The sequence below is a fragment of the Lipotes vexillifer genome, unplaced genomic scaffold (genome assembly GCF_000442215.2).
Source record: "Lipotes vexillifer unplaced genomic scaffold, Lipotes_vexillifer_v1.1 scaffold205, whole genome shotgun sequence".
In the NCBI taxonomy this organism is placed as follows: domain Eukaryota; kingdom Metazoa; phylum Chordata; class Mammalia; order Artiodactyla; family Lipotidae; genus Lipotes; species Lipotes vexillifer.
Window position 1 is genome coordinate 1,726,284 of NW_006781396.1, and position 14,216 is coordinate 1,740,499.

At 56.8% G+C, this 14,216-nt stretch overlaps 1 protein-coding gene across 1 annotated transcript in view; it reads right to left on the reverse strand.

The window, feature by feature from the left end:
- The window catches only part of CDH23 (cadherin related 23), a 403,130-nt gene that overhangs the window by 188,749 nt on the left and 200,165 nt on the right, over window positions 1-14,216 (reverse strand). Inside the window, exons 11-13 of the mRNA XM_007454689.1 lie at window positions 12,319-12,324; window positions 10,374-10,523; window positions 9,727-9,885 (exon numbers count right to left, since the gene is read on the reverse strand). Of these exons, the coding sequence (XP_007454751.1) occupies window positions 9,727-9,885; window positions 10,374-10,523; window positions 12,319-12,324 (315 nt within the window). The remainder of the gene's footprint in view (window positions 1-9,726; window positions 9,886-10,373; window positions 10,524-12,318; window positions 12,325-14,216) is intronic.

The window sequence follows — 14,216 nt, forward strand, 5'->3', positions numbered from 1 at the left end:
GACCTGCCCACCTCTGTTGGGTTTTGCTAAAGTGTCTGGATGGGGCCTGCCCACTGGGTGCTATTATCTCCCAAACTTGCTAATAATTCACGTTGGCAATTTCTCTCACCAGCTTTACACAATGATAGAATCGAGCTGAAGCAATGCTATCAGAAACAGGGAGAGGACACTGTTGCAGAGCAGCACGGATAACACTGGACGCTTGGCCTGCACCAGGGGCCGGGACAGCAACCAGAGCATCTGCTGTGTGCGGGCTCCAGACCACTATCTTTCCACACATCACCCTACAACATTGCTGAGATGGAATCACTCCGCCCATTTTATACAGGAGGAAACCGAAACTCAGGGGCAGCGAATAACCTGCCCAAAGCCAACCTGCTGGTGAGAAGCTGAGGCAGGACTCCAACCCGGGGCTGTCCACCCACCTCAGTGTTTGTGAAGGTACAGGGCACACCTGGCAGCCAGGTGGGGATGAAGATGGGTGTGCCTTGCTGGGTCTGGGGAGAAGGGTGGAGCCGCTGTTCAGACCTGAGCACAGGCTAGGAGAGCTCTCCCCACCTCCACCATCACCTAGGTGGTTGGGGCCATAGTCTCTCACCTAGTCCTCCCGCTTCCACCTGGGCGTCCTCGGCCCCTCCCGCTGGCCTACTCTCCACACAGCAGCCTCCGTGATCCATCTGGCTCCCCTTCAGCACAGACACGTCCTGACCTCCTCTGGTCCTCCCGCTTCCTCTCTGCATATCCACCCACCACCAGGCTCTTGTCTCAAGCCTCTCACCTGCAGCTCCCTCAGCCTGGGGCAGCTCTTTGCAGAATCCCCAACTCAGGCTCCCCTGCCTTCCTTCAGGGCTCTGTCTAAGGTCACCTTCTGTGAGAGGCCTGCCTTCCTTGACCCCCTGGTAGAAGACAGTAACAATGCCACCCCCAGCACTCCTCCCTTACTGCCCCCAGCTATACTTTCCCCCAAGGCATGCATCCCCCTCTGACACGCTCTGTATGTCCTTATTCACCATCTGTCTCCGCCCCTGGTACATACACAGATGTTTGTCTGCCTTGTTCACTGCCATCATTCCAAGCCCTCGATAAACGTTTAGTCACGGAACGAAGGAGTATGGTAGTTGCATCTGGGAGCCCCCTTTCCCCCAGAGAGTGCAGAGTCCTGTTCTGGGAGGGGCAGAGGGGAGGCTTCTATAGGGGAGACACAGGGGCTCACAGGGCACCCGGCCCTGCCAGCAGCAGCCAAGGAAGCAAGGTCAGCTCCTGCATACCTGGCTGCAGAGGCAGGCTGAAGGGCTGGGCACATCTCAGCCTTGACCCTGGAATCACATGCCCTGATCAGGGCGAGGGGGCCGCAGGGATCCTGGAGTCTGGGGGCCATTGCACCTTCTGGACCTTTGCCTTTGTTCCTGGCCTGGGGTCTGCATCCCCAGACCTTCCCTGACCTAGGAAGGGTAATCAGAGGGCATCCAGTTTACCCTCTCCTTGGACTGAGCAGGAAGCCAAGGTCCAGAGATGGAATGAGACTGGCACAGGGTCACAGAGCGAGTCAGTGATCTAGAGCCCAGGCCTCGGGGCTCCCTGTCCAGCAGCCTTCCCCCTGTGCCCATAGCCAGAGCGGGTGCTTGGGAGCCTGGCACACACAGTGAAACATGGGGGTACGAGGCTTTGGATTCAGACAAACATCTCTGCCCTTGACTCTCTGGGTGAACTTGGGTGTATAATTTACCCTTTCCATGCCTCAGTTTCCCCATGAGACCTCTGCCTCTATCCCTCCTTCGAGGAAGATGCCTTAGACACTCCAGACCACAGGAGTCAAACCTCCTCTGTGCCACACAGCCCAGGGATGGGGGCGCCCAGACAGAGCGAACCTGCCTCCAGGAGGTTCTCTGGGAAGTGGGGAGACGAGGACATGAGCCACGCTGCCCCAACGGGAGTGGGGAGAGCAGCCAGGGAAAGCGAGGTGCAGGCACACAGGGGTGCTGGAGAGGAGGGGGAGGACCTCGGGGGAGGTGGGCACATGCCCGTTACCAGAGGGAGATGGCTTCTTATGGGGAAGCTGCCAACTGGGCTGGCTCTGAGGGTCAGCAGGCTTTTGATGGTCTCAGACAGGAGGGAGGGAGAGCTAGGTGCGGGAGGGGTGTGAGGAAGTGTAGAGGATGTGCAGGGAAGCTGGGGACTCTGGTCAGGCAGGAGAGAAGGGGTGTGAGAGGTGTAGCGGGCAGACGGCTGGAAAGCGGCTCAGGGCCAGGGAGTGCCTGGGATTACTCGCTTTTCTCTCCCCTCCTCCCACTACTAGCAGAGAACACTTCCAGGCTGATAACGGGGTTTGAAGGGTTCCCCGCTTCCGTTCTTCTGCTTATGTTTGCAAAACACCCAGGAGGAGCGGGAATCAGCTGTCTCCCGGCGCCACGCTCATGTGCGGCATCTCAGGAAAGGAGCACTGAGAGCTGGGGAGGGTCTATAGCCCCTCTTCTGAAACGTGAACCTGCCTCAGTGACTCACTGTAACCGATAGCATTCAGCGGAAATGCAGCGTGACCTCTAGGCTAGATCACAAAAGGCCACGCAGCTTCTGCCTGGTTCTTTTGGGACACCCGTTTCCCAGAGGCTTCCTCTGAGGAGCTCTCTCTACAAGCCATGCCTGAGATGCCCGTACCATGTGGAGAGGCCACTGGCAGGGGCTCAGAACACAGTGTCGGGCTGAGCCAGTCCTTCAGCCAGACCAGCCCAGGCGCCAGACAGAGGGAGGAGCCGCCAGTGGCTAGAGTCACCCCCAGACTTGGAGCAGAGAAGGGCTCCCCTGCTGGGCCCTTTCCATACTCCTGACCCACCCGATCCACGAACGTAACAAAACAGCTGTTGCTTTATGCCGCTAAGTGTGGGATAGTTTCTCATGCAGCGTTTGGAACCGAAACAAGCTCGGTGGGCCCTTGCTTGGAGCGTGGCACAAGGCAAGCGATTACTGAGCCAGTGCCGATGGAACGTGGGAATAGACGAAAACAACGGACAACCACAGAGCTCCTCTGGGCACAGAATTATGGAGCTCCTATAGCCAGGCTAGGCTACATAATTTGCATAATTTTCCAGTGCAAAATGAACATGCAGTGCCCCTTGTTCAAAAATTAAGAATCTCAAGACGGCGACAGTAGAGCATCAAACCCAGGGTGAGGCCCTCCTACTTCCAGCTTCCCACGCAAATGCCCAGGCCGCACATGTATGAAGCCAGTCCTCCCGTCGCACCTGCTGCCTGCCTCCTCTGAGTCTCAGCCCTCCGGCCGCATCCTCATTTAACCTCTCTCTTCTGCTTCTTGACGCTGGGGCCTGAGTGTTAGAGTCCCAGGGTCGGGCACTCACCAGTGCGTGCCCGAACTCACCAGTGCGTCAACTGAGAGGACCCACTGTCCAGTGAGGTCGGAGCCAAAGGCAGAGAATCCAGGAACCCAGAGACCTAGGTTTAAGAGCCAGTGTTCTCTGAAGCTCCACTGACCCACTGACCCCCAGATATGATGGTGGAGAAGAGAAACAACAACAGCCCTAGTGGGCACAGCTGTCAGTCACCCAGCGCTTTCTGGGGGTAAGCGGTCTAAAATACATCTCTTTTAATCATGGGATAGATATAATTACTATCACCTCCACAGCAAACTTTGGGGACTTAGGATCAGACACAGCCAGGCACCTGGCCAGGGTCACAGAGACAGCAAGGGTAGGGGCAGAATTTCAACCTGAGTCTCCCTGGTTTCAAAGCTTTGCTCCTAAAGTTCCCTCCTGCAGGTGCTGATGCAGCTGGGAGGTGTCCACCCACTTGCAGAGCAGCAAGTCCTCCTGCAAGGGGCCAGAGGGACCAGGGAGAACCACCTGAGGCTGAGGCAGGGGACTGGCCTTCCCAGACCACCTGGCTGGGCCATCGAGTTCCCAGCACCCGGGGTGAGGCCCATGTTACATTCCTTGGATTCAGCAACACGGGGTGGGGGTGGGGGCAGTGGGGGGGGGCGGTGCCCAGAGCCTACAGGCTCTCAGGGCTGGGGAAGAGGCCCCGCAGCCTGACAGCTGATGGAAGAGGCATATGCTGCATTTCAGTTCTTCCAGCACTGAGGCTGGCCCTCACCAGGGTCAGCCTGGGGCAGTGACATCACACACACATTTGCCTTTGGTGTCAGCGGGCAGGGGAGGAGGGAGTGAAGGGGGCCAGCAGGAGCACGGCTGCCTCTGTTGATGCCCCTGGGGAGGGAGGCCAGGCTGGACGACCAGGAACAACAGCTGGTGAGCTCCAGGGGCAGGGAAGTGACCACCTTGGAACCTTCACCAAACTTCCAGATGGGGGCTGGGAGAGGGAGGGCAGGGCAGGCAAGGGAGCTCTAGACCCTCAAAGGACAGGAAGCACGTTTGAGTTGCCAGGAGTGAAACTAAACAGCAAAAATCAACTTTTCCTCTTGGGCAGAGCGCACTGGAATTAAGCCGCATGGAGCCCGAAAGCCCTGAAGCAGCATCGGCCCAACCATCTAGCTTTATAATGAGGACAATGGGGCCCCAGAGGCTCAGGGACATGCTCAGGTTACACGACTCCGAGCGAGTCCTGGCTACATCAAAGCTCAGGCTGGAGGTTGGCATGGCTTGCTGACATTTTCTGAGTGTTCCCGGCCAGACTGGAGCACCGAGTGTCTTCAACCAACCATTCCACTGAACTCTCACGACAACCCTCCCAGGTAGGATCCCGTCAGGGTGCCTCCCCAGGTAACAGAGGAGGAAAGAGGCCCACCTCGCAGAGCTAGCCGGGCTTACACACAGGCTGAAGGGCGGCCAGATGGGGCCCTTTAAGGCAGGAGATAATAAGGACCACAGCTTAGGTCTGTAATCCCTTAACCTATCTACATCCACATCACCGCACTGGAGCCTCCCAACAGCCCAGCCAATGCAGGCTGAGCAGGCACTATTTTCCTCACGTGACGGGAAGAAAACCAAGTCCCGGAGAAGGAGTGACCGGTCCACAGCAGAACAGGATTCAGGGCCCTGCCCAAGATGGTACCAGCCTCCCAAGGACTGGCTGGGAAGAGGGGCACGGAGGGGAGGGAGGAGCCATGCCTTTCAGCCCCCACAGGCCACTCTGTCTGCCTGGAGTTGAGGGGTGACACTCCATCCCTGGGCTGAGCAAACTGAGCTGGTCCTGGGCCCTGCACCTGCCCCATCAGGGCTCTTATGTCCCTCTCCTGCTTGCTTTGATTCCTGCCTGGGGAAGAATCCTGTCTTGGCCGGCACTCCATCTTCTGCCCATCCTTGCTGTGCCCCACGCCCCTGGAGCAGGGAGGGAAGGCCTCTTGGAGTGCCCTCCTGGCTGCTACTCCTCTCACTGCCCAGGGGACATGGAGCTAATATATCTGGGGACACGAGCTCCATACTGCAGGAGGCCAGGCTGGCTCCTTGCACATCCCAGGAACAGCTTCTGCCAGCTGTTGCCCAAAGGCTGGCCATGGGCCACCAGGATGGAATAGGTAAGAGAATGTGGACGGGTTGATACAAGACTTCTCCACTAACAGAACAGCAGCCCAGTGGTTATGTTTGGGGTGGGCGCAATTCAGGAGAGACGGTTGAACCCACCCCCAACCCCCACCGCCTCAGAGCAGCACTCCACTTCCTTGCACATCACACCCCCACCACTGCATTCCAGTCACAGGGCCTTTGCACATGCTATTCCCTCTTTCTCCAATGTGCTTCTCTCCATTCGCTTACCTGTTAATGCCTACTCAATCGCCACTTCCTCAGGGAAGGCTTCCCGACCCCAGTCAAGGTCAGATGCCCTGCTACCGGTTTTCATAGCTTCCTGATCTCTCCATCACAGCAAGTAACGCTTAATGTAAAGATTCACTTCTTAGTACTAACATCAGGCTTTCCCAAGAGACTATAAACTTCATGAGGGCAAGACTCACATCACCGTTGTATCCTCAGGGCCATGTGCCTGACACAGTGGTGGGTATTCAAAAAACATTTGTTGAACGTTCAGATTGCTCTCCTGCTGTCCAGAAGCACCCACAAACCCCACCAGGCCCCAGGTAGCCATCGGCCAGTCTACAGGGCTGCCCGAAGCCCAGCAGAATCCTAGGAAGTTACCCCACAGCCTTCCCACCCAACCCCTATCATCAGGTCAGGAGGCAGGATTGGAAGGAGAGAATCAGAGCAGCCTGGGGATATGAGAGGGAAAGAAACCATACAACCTAGAGGATGGGGAGCCACCAGCATCATACAGGAAGCTGCACACGCACACATATGCGCACGTGTTATATACACGTATCTGAGTGCATGTAGTTGCACATACACATAAAGGCACAGACACAAGGGCATGCCTGTGTGTGTGCACGCAAACACACACACACCCCACAAGCAAACATACGCGGGTAAATGTGCCCCTACACACCCCTCCCCTATGTGGTCACCCTTCAGAGTTGGGGCTCAAGGTCAAGCCTTTGACCGCTACATCCCCACTCTTTCCCGAATCCTAGGAAGTTACCCCACAGCCTTCCCACCCAACCCCTATCATCAGGTCAGGAGGCAGGATTGGAAGGAGAGAATCAGAGCAGCCTGGGGATATGAGAGGGAAAGAAACCATACAACCTAGAGGATGGGGAGCCACCAGCATCATACAGGAAGCTGCACACGCACACATATGCGCACGTGTTATATACACGTATCTGAGTGCATGTAGTTGCACATACACATAAAGGCACAGACACAAGGGCATGCCTGTGTGTGTGCACGCAAACACACACACACCCCACAAGCAAACATACGCGGGTAAATGTGCCCCTACACACCCCTCCCCTATGTGGTCACCCTTCAGAGTTGGGGCTCAAGGTCAAGCCTTTGACCGCTACATCCCCCCTCTTTCCCCTCCACCAGTGGAAACTCATTTGTCTATAAGTGGGGGCTGTAAGGGCCTCAAAACCTGGGCTGCGGAAGGCCTGGGGAGCAGGGAGGTGAGAAGAGATGCCATCCCAGCTGGGATGCCCAGGTTTCAGGCGACGGCCCCCTCCTGTTCCAGCTTTCCCAGCTCCCTGGTGAACTGCTGCCTTCCCCCAGGACAGGTGATGAGGCACAGAAATGGGGCCCTGCCATGGCGTGGGGTGGGGAGGCCCCTTGCAGCAGGCTCGGCCCTGGCCTTCGGTGCAAACTGAAACATTTTCCTTTCCTTCATAATTATTTTTTTCTGACACAACTGCCCATGAAACGTTTTAATAACATCCCAGAAAAGGTCAGGGAGAAGGAATTTCACAGTCCCTGAGCAGACAGCTATAATTTCAGCCCCTCCTGGAGCAAAGGAGGTAGAGAGACTGGGCTAACCCTGGGTCTGAGTGGAGAAGGGCAGGGTGGGAGAGGCCAAGGCCAGGGCAGTGGGTGTGGCAGGCGTGGCCCTGAAACTTGCCCCCTGCTAGCAGCTCTGGAAGTACCTTGGGGAGACTGGGAGATGACGGTGAGTGGGGGTCACCAGGGGATGCTTTCACATCTGTCATTCACACCTAGCAGCCTTGGTGACAGCGGGAGTGGTGGGGGGGAACTCATGCCCATTCTGCGGATGGGAAATGAAGATTCTTAGAGGTAATACAGTTAGACCAGCACACAGAGAAGGCAGGGATGCAGGGCCCACTGTTTCACTTCAGGACCTGAGCTCCTTCAGACACACAGCCCTGCTGCTAGAGCTTATCACTGGGTCAAACAGCCCCTTCAGAGCTGCACAATTCCACAACTGTGCAGACACAATTGAGGAGCTAGACACACTGAGGAACTAGAGGCTGCCCAGATGAGCCAGCCCTGGACAGAGACCCTCAGGTAGCCACAGAGGAGGCTGAACACATCTGCTAAACATTGGGAGAGGGACTGGAAAAGGGGTCATAGGCAGCGGGCAGGGGTCCATGCAGGCCCAGGAACTGCTCCAGTGCTTGAGGAAACCCAGTTTGAGAAGCTACTCTCCAGTGCTAACCCCAGATGGGATTGGGCTTCACACATCATCCTTGGCACCTGCAGCCGGCCATCAGCCAAGAGGTGTGCCATTCCACACTTTACCTCCCCACCACCCTACACCCTAGGCTCCCCTCAGTCCTTGCCAGGGCCACAGGAACTGGGGACTGCAAAGTGAGACCCTCCATCCCCAGCAAGAACGACACGAAGGAATCGCCGGCCACCCGCCAAGCCTGGGCTTGTCATCCGAATTCTTTGCCATGTGGCTCCAGGCCCTGTGGGGGACAGGCTGCTTGGGTGTCCTTCATCCTGACATTGGAAGGTGGCTGGGGGGCCGAAGAGGCTCTCTTTGGGTCCAGAAGGCCAGAACCTCTGGCACTTGCTCTCTGGCTGGGCCCCTAGAGGCTGCAGGAGGGCCCAAGGGGCCTCAGGCACCAGGTGACTGATTGCAATGAGCGACTTGGCGAAAACTGGCAGAGCCACGGGCTGGGGAAGCAGGTGGGAGGAAAACAGCCGCAGCAGACTTACTGTTTACATCTGACGGCCTGCCTACCCAAACATCTGTTGGAAATATTAATAACTGTCAGATGGGAAGGGCCTGGGGGCTCAAAACAGTTTCATGCCATCTTTCTGTAGAGTAAACGCACTATGGAGTAGGGGCCTGAGATCGGCGGGCAATCTCCGTGCTTGGAGTGAGAATGGAGCAAGAAGTGGAAGGACTCTGGGGGCCTCAGTGGGCAGGGAGGGGCAGCAGCGAGTTAAACTCCATAACGTTTATTGAGCACCTACTATGGGCAAGCCCCTGAGCTTGTGTAGCACACATCTACCACTTTGGTCTGCTCAGCAACCCTCTTTGTTCTGATAATAGAAGCCGCTATAGAATATCCTGTCCCATTTTCAGCCCATATAATCTGAATGGAGTTGACCCAACTCCCCGTTCCACTAGGGGAGTATGACCCATCTCCAGTATATCAGAATTATGATGATTGGTTCTAGGGTGGCCCAATAAGCTGGGTCAATGAGAATCAGCTCTGGGACTTTTGCTGGAACTATTGAAAAAGAATATTTTCCCCCCCACTGGGGTTGATAAATTGGTGATAAGTGAGCCTAAGGGTGCTGGTGTCCCTCTCTGCCAATACAACAAAGCAGAGCCCAGCACTGAAGTCAGATTCCTGCTCAGTTGAGCGCCCGGATACAGCCATGCCTGAAATCACTTACATGGCTGGATACAGCCATGCCTGAAATCACTTTTGAGTTACGTGAGCCCATCCTTTTTTGCTTGAGCCACTTAAAGGTTTCTGTCCCTTGTGACCACGAGTACTAACGGATACAAATGGACACTGGCAGGAGTCCCCTGTCAAAGTCCCAGCCAAAGACAGCTGGGGATCTCCATGCATCTTCAAGGAGCCCATTCTTCCCTGGCGTCTGTGCTCAGATAGAGAGGATCACCGTCCTGAGAGATGGCTGGCACTTGTCCTCATTAGAGGACAGGTCCAGGGCTCCTGGCCCACCCAGGCTCAGTATCTCTCAGGGACGAGGCAGAAAACCAAAGTATCCTGGGCCCAACCTCATTCTTCCCCAGGTTGGTCCCTTTTCCACAGTGCTGCCCTGGCCAAGGAAGCCCATCATGAAGTGTCCAGATGCTCCAGTATACTAACATCACAGCCTCTGAGGGCTTGGGGGCACCCCGTTCCCTGACTGCTCAGACTCCTTGGTTCCCTCTGGATGCCTCCTGATGGTCTACCCCAGAGCTCAGCTGCCCTGCAGGAGAGCGGGGACTCACCAGGACTGTCAGCACAGAGGTCCCCACGGTGACATTCTCGTATAAGCTGACGTTGTACAGTGGCTGGCTGAAGATGGGCCGGTTGTCATTCTCGTTGATGAGGGCGATCTTCACCTTGGCATAGCCCACGTGGTCAGGCACACTCTCATTGGCAAAGAGCTGGATGCGTAGAGCAGGGGCCAGGTGAGCTCTCACATGCTCCTGGAGCCCTCGTTCCCCTAAGTCCCCCTGGGGCCTCTGCCCATTCCAACCCAGAGCACCAGTCTGAGTCACTGCCCATCCCAGATGTATGCTACTGTGAATCCCTCCATCAGTACTCATAGGGTTAGGGTGGCCGCACAATCTGCTGGGAAGGAAGGGGCTAACGGGGGCCGTGCTGGCTGATGCTGGGCAGGAGAGGCTCCCGTTGGGCTTCTGAGGCTCTGATGGTACCTAATGAAATTCCACTCAATTCTTGGACATTTCCTCGTCCTCCTGGAAAACAGGAGGCCCAGCCTAGCCCCTGCCATAGCTCAGTGGGCTTCTCTGGGTCAGATCCACGAGGGAAGAATGGGGAGAGGTGGAAGGGGGGATTTAAGGGGACGGTGCCACCCCCTCCCTTCCCTGAAATCCCGCACCAGGCCAAGGAGAGGGTGAGCGGGCCTTACGTCGAAGTCGTAACGGTCCACAGTCTCATAGTCCAGGGGGATGGCCACCCGGATGCGAACGTCTGCCTTCCCTTGGACGGAGGTGGGGGAGATGATGAAGTGGTGAGAGTTGTTCCCCACCAGGTACACCTCGAACATGCTGTTCAGGCCCTGGATCAAAATGGAGAAGAAACCAGTCAGAGCGGGCGCCGGGGCTGAAGCAGGGCTTGTCTACCCCCCACCCCCACCCCACTCCAAAGTGGCCTGGCCTCCCCTGGGCGATCCTGGCCTGGCTCCCTGACCCTTCTGCCCGTGTCTAGACCTTCTGGAAGTCTCCCCCTGTTCTTTCTGCCTGCATCACCCCAGCAGATGCCCACAATGTCCCTTGCAGAGGGTTTGGTTCATTTTCCATCTCCTGCTCCCTTCCTCTGCCCCAGTGACCCCAACTGGAGAGGCATCTGCCAGCTGCAAGACCCGGCAGGGAGATGCAGGAAAGAAGAGGAAAGAGGGTCAGAAGGGAGGGGAGAGAAGCAAATAAGCATCCACGGTTGGCTTGGACAGGATAGGGCATGAGGGCCAGAGCAGGACACTGCTTTTCCTCCGTCATCCCTCTGGACCACGTCAGTCAGGGGGAACACTGCCTTGCTTACACGGGGTGTGGGAACCACCCAGGTGGCTGAGTGGCAAAGTGAACCGCCATGTGCCCCTCTGTGCGGCCAGCCGTGGTGGCTGGGAGGATACGGAATCCCAGATAGTGCAGAGACACCAGGACCTTCACTGGTTCTCCTACAGCCCAGCAGCCCGAGGCCATGGCTTCAGGTGGGGAGGCCTCACTCTAGGCCAGGTGTTTCTGATCATTCCAATCAGGGCCAGAGCTCACCGGGCCCTCAGACGCCAGCTGGCTTGTCCTCACACAAAACCTGTGATCTCTCTCTGCATGCTACCCAAGTCTCCAGACGAGGAGGAGCTACTGCTGAAGGTGGGAGCCAGGGCTTACTGACTACCTGGAGACTGCTCTGCCCTGAAAGTGATTTGACCTCCTGCATGGGGGGGAAATTACCCCCAGACTAGCCCCCTCCAACCTAGGTGGGCGGCCTGTGATTTGGAACTAACCAGTCGAGAGCCTCTCCCGAGCCTTGCTGAGATGCTCAGTGGGCTACAGACTTGGGCTCTCAGCGCCAGGAGGACACGTCCTCCTGCTTGGCCCGCATGACCCTCCCTCAGCCCAGACCCCGGTACAGCCCCTCTGGGCACGTGTTCCTGTGGAACCAGGGGCTGGCAGGGAGGCACGCCTCTCTTCTTGGTTGCCCAGGGATGTTGAGGGGCTTCCTCCCAGAGCCCATTCCTGAGAGAGGGGCAGCCAGGCAACCTGGAAGCCTTTACACCATCAGAGAGGGGTGGTCCCAGCAAGGCTGGAAAGGACACCCTCAGCGAAGCCTGAGCTCCACAAGATTCTGATGCCCTTGGAGCTGTCCCTTAGGTGCTCAGATACATTTGTGAAATAAATGCACGTTAACCCTCGGTCTCTTGAGGTTTTTCTACTTACAACTACGAGTTGGCAAAATAAGAGCACTGCCAATTTTGGGATCCAGGCAAGCAGCGGGTCCTCCAGGGCCCCCAGCCCAGAGGCGATCCCGCAGATTGTGCAGGCAAGGCTCTTCCGGCCCTCTTGGGCTGTGGAGTTTCCAAGCCTCCCTGGCGTGGGATCCATCCATCAGACCGAGAGGACCAATTAAATGCCCGAAGGGGCACTAATAGCCAAAGCCGGCAGCCTGTGACAGCCCTGAGCAGCTGACACCGACACCTCTCCCTCCCCTGGACCTTGGCCCCTCCACAGGACCTGGGGCCCGAGAGGGTGGGCCGTCTGAGCTGTGCCCACAGCAGGTGGAGCATGCCCCCCACCGAAGCTCCCTCCCCACAGTGCCCCGCATGCCTCCCAGCCCCAGCCCTTCCCAGGCTCACTTACCAGGTTCTATCAGGGGAAGTCGGTCAGTCAAAGGGTATGGAGACAGAGAAGGAGCCGGGAAGGAGGAAGCAGGAACCAGAGAGAAAATGGTGAGATCCGAGGTCAGGGTAACAGAAAGGGGCCGAGCTGGACCCCAGGAGCACACCCAGCTCCGGAGGAACAGTCCCCTCTGCATCTGCTGGGCCACGTCCTCTGGGGTGCCGAGGAGGGGTGTGTGTGTGTGGGGTGTGAACACACGTGCTGGGGTGTGGGGAGGTCTGTGCAGCCCCACAACCAGAGGACGGGGAGGGACACAGAGGAAGAGGTACAGGGGCACAAAGTGTGAGGCGGGCAGGGGTTCCTGTATCCCTGAGCTCCCTCTGTCCTCACCCAGAGGGAGGTGGGGATGGTCAAAGGCTGGGAGAGGAGGGGCCACGTCCCTCTGTCCTACTCCCAGGAGCCTGGACAGAACCCCTGCAGGAAACGACCCCAAGCATTGTTATGTTTTAATTTTCCTAACATAGAAAATGTTAATGACGTGATAAACACAGACTTGGAAAGTCTTCACATAGTTCATTCAAAAGTGTAAAGGGCACACAACCGACTCCCTTTCCCTGTTGCCCCTCCCTACCCTTTGAGAGCCTTCCCCGGAGACAACCATACCCCAATCCCTGGGTCCCTTTCCCCAGGAAATCCATACATGTAAGAGAGCATTGTGTATCTACGCCTCCCCTCTTCGACACAAACAGTAGCATGCTCTACACACTGCCGTGTTGGATTTTTTCCACTGAAAACTATGTCCCGAAACTCGTTTCACAGTTGTTCAGATATAGCTGACGATACGAACAAGCATCACACAGCAAACATTCACTGGATGCCTACTCTTTACCAGACACAGCTCAGAACAACCACAGAATAACCTTCTGCCGCTGCTGTTGGGAGCCCCTGGGGTAGAGCAAAGCCACATCAGAGCAGGCACACAGGAGGTGCTCAGATGCGCAGGGGCTTCAGCAGCTTTTCCTCACCCGTTACTCTGTTCGATCCTCTTCCCATGGGCCACACGGTGGAGATGAAGGAATACTGGCGCTTGGAAACCCCTCCAGAGGAAATGGAATTCACAGAGGTTGGCGGCAGAGCGAGGATAAGAGCCCAGGCCCAGCTCCCAGGCTGCGGTGCCCTCCAGACTGAGGGAAACAGAGTCAGGGTCTGATGTGGGCGTCCCCCAACTGCAGCTCCAGGGCACGGGGGGGAATGTACTGAAGTTCCATCCAGCAATATGAGTGAGCTGAGCAAACCAACACGGCATCACTGAGCACTCCAAGGCCAAATCTAAGAGGACGCCAGCAGAGGAGGCTGCCCCACGAGGAGTTGCTTTAGAAATGAAGGAAGCGAAAATGCACTCCAGGTGGAGGAAGCGGCTTTAAACACGAAGTTCTCAGGCCTTAGCGTGTATCAGAATCACCTGGAGGCTTGGTAAACTACCAACTGCCCGTCCTCCCCCAGGAATAGCTGATTCAGTAGGTCTGGGGTGGACCTGTGAATTTGCATTTCTAACAAGTTCCAGGTGATGCGGATACCGCTGCTGGTCTGAGACCACCATTTGAGAACCACTGGCCTAAGCAAGGCATGCAGAGCAGAAGAATAATTGATGATGAGGCAGACAAGTGAGCTGATTACAAAGGGTCCATGTACAGAAGCTGGGGAGATTGTTGGGGTATTGGGAGGCTTTGCAGCTCTCCTGGAGTCCCTCTGCAGGCGCCATCTGGAGGGCTCCAGCATGACATTGCTTCCGTGAGCAGTAGGGAGGCACTCTAGGCTCTGGAGCACGCGAACACTGGGGTTAAAAAAGGAAGGTGGGGCTTCCCTGGTGGCGCAGTGGTTGAGAGTCCGCCTGCCGATGCAGGGGACGCGGCTTCGTG